Consider the following 2,299-nt stretch of genomic DNA (forward strand, 5'->3'; position numbering starts at 1 on the left):
GCCTGGCCCGTGGGTGACTCTGAAACCCCAGGACCTAGTGTCTCAAGGCGCAGTGGGGAGGGAAGGTCTTCCTTGCCGGTGTTTAGGTCTTTTCTTTCCAGGAGTAAATTTATCCCTATTGCTTTAAGGAGTCTCTAGCCACGGTGGAAAGCCCGGATGAGGCCCTCTGATTGGGCGTGGCGTTCCAGTGACGTCACTCCTACTATATTAAAAGGGCTCCGGCTTGCTGCCCCCGCCGGAACGTCTAGCAGTGTACCTGCTAGTGGAAGCGTGTCGTCTGGGCAGCTCTTGGTCCATTCTCGATTTAACTGGACAAACTCTAGTCAAACAAGCATGGAAGTACAGAAAGAAGCGCAGCGCATCATGACCCTGTCGGTGTGGAAGATGTACCACTCCCGCATGCAGCGCGGTGGCTTGCGCCTCCACCGGAGTCTGCAGCTGTCCCTCGTTATGCGCAGCGCTCGGGAGCTCTACCTCTCAGCCAAGGTAGAAGACAACCAGCCCGAGTTCCCGCCACCACGCAGGGCCCTGGACCCTCGCCTGCACCCGCCGCGGGAAGCCGAAGCCGCAGAGGGAGCTGCGTCCCCCGACGCCGAGCAGCCTCCGGAGCCCATGGATACGCAGGAGGAAGTGCTGCGAGTCCAGGAGACCCCTGCGCTCCGTGACCCGCCCCCCGCTAGAGTCGGCCGCAAGCGCCGGAGCAGCAGCGACCTGGGCGACGGTAGTGATGCCGGACTGGTACCAAGCAAGAAGGCCCGTCTAGAAGAAGTGGAGGGGGAGGCGACGTCGGAGATTCCCGATCGCCTGCAGCTTCCTCCGGCACAAAGCGAAGGTGCCTTCCCTAACCTCGCCCGCGTCCTCCAAAGGCGCTTCTCCAGTCTCCTGAACTGTGGGCCCGCCGTGCCCCCGCCGACGCCCCCCACGTGCGAGGCCAAGCCCGCCTGCCGCCCGGCCGACAACATGCTCAGCGTGCTGGTGCGAGCCGTGGTGGCCTTCTGAGGATTACGAGCGGCGCCACCGGAGCCGAGAACGCACACCCGAGGCGGAGGCCGGCGGGGGGCCGTGAAGAGCCGCGGCGGAGCCGCCGAGAGGCCAGGGGAAGGACTGAGGAGCTAGGGGCGCGGGCGCCTTCTCCCAGACGTGCGTCCATAGGTGCTATTAAAGGACTGTCCCTTCCTCGGCTTGGAGAAGGGACACCTGGATCTTGAATCTCAGGGTCGGACTCTCTCGGGGCCAGGCTGCCCTTTCAAGGCCGTTTCACTACCATTCGCGTTTCGACCCCTACAAGTGGGTACGCTTGTGCAAGCGGTCAGAGTTGCGTCATGGGACAGAAGCGGGTGCTTCCTGTTGCCTTGCGTGGGTGTGGGGCCTGGGAGGAGGCCAGGGTGTGGACCCGCCCTAGGGACTGGGAAGTGACTTGAGTCACCTCGCCCCCACAAGCTGCTGTGGGTGAGCCGGCCTTCGGCGGAGAGCATAAACTGAACCAATCAAATCTTTCTGCGATCAGAGTGGAAGCGACTGGAGACCCCGGGACCCATCAGCCTAGGCTGAGCGCCTGGCGTGGACCACCGCGGGAAGGGTGGGCGGCTGGTCGCAGTTGCTGTCGTAGACACAGCCTCATCGGGCAGGAAGAAAATTTTTTACCAGCGTGTTTAAGAAAGTCTGTTTACTTTTCCCACGGTGGGTTGTGTTTAATTCCCAACTACCTGGAGTTTTACAATGTCAGCTCGGAGAATAAAGACCATCGGTGTAAAACGCGCTGCTTGTCTGGCTTGCTTCCCTGATGGGGGAGGGGCGGGGTTAAGGGGTCAGGGCGGCTGCCGCTTCCGAAGCTTCAGGAACTGGTTTGACTGGGTGCGGAGCCAGAGGGAGGCCAGGCCCCATTTCTCTCCTAAGTTTACCTGCTGTTGCTTAAGCTCGCCCTGAGATTTGGGAGTTTCTTAGAAATTAACGAAGTCTGGGGGATGGTGTGTGGAAACCTTACTTTACAACAGTTGGGGGATGTCGGGTGCAGTGTTTAAAGAAGAGCGGAGGAATTTTAAATGATGGCGTTTCTCTTCCTGTTGCCCCATGCCCGGCGACCGGAATTATGTAGGGCCCCCACGGGTGGAGTGGCGGTGACTGAACTTTGAACCTGTTTTCAGCCCCTTACACGATTTCTTTAGTGTGGCTCAGACGGATAAGTGCTAATTTAAGTTACCTATCTGTGAAATAGGCCTAAGACGGGCATAGTGGCTAAAGCCCTTAATGCTAGCACTGGGGAGGTAGAGGTAGACAGATTTCTGAGTTCGAGGCCAAC

General features: G+C 59.5%; 1 protein-coding gene across 1 annotated transcript; it reads left to right on the plus strand.

Moving 5' to 3' along the window:
- The first annotated feature begins 215 nt into the window (after positions 1-215).
- On the plus strand, positions 216-1,758 carry Ier2 (immediate early response 2). The gene has a single exon (XM_052166970.1). It carries the CDS (start codon positions 334-336, stop codon positions 997-999), a length of 666 nt encoding a protein of 221 aa, XP_052022930.1. The 5' UTR covers positions 216-333; the 3' UTR covers positions 1,000-1,758.
- The last annotated feature ends 541 nt before the right edge of the window (positions 1,759-2,299 follow it).

Source organism: Apodemus sylvaticus, chromosome 21 (genome assembly GCF_947179515.1).
Source record: "Apodemus sylvaticus chromosome 21, mApoSyl1.1, whole genome shotgun sequence".
Taxonomy (NCBI): domain Eukaryota; kingdom Metazoa; phylum Chordata; class Mammalia; order Rodentia; family Muridae; genus Apodemus; species Apodemus sylvaticus.

Excerpts from the sequence above, each read along its gene's own strand:
- Ier2 (XM_052166970.1), top strand. The coding sequence starts at position 334 with ATGGAAGTACAGAAAGAAGCGCAGCGCATCATGACCCTGTCGGTGTGG.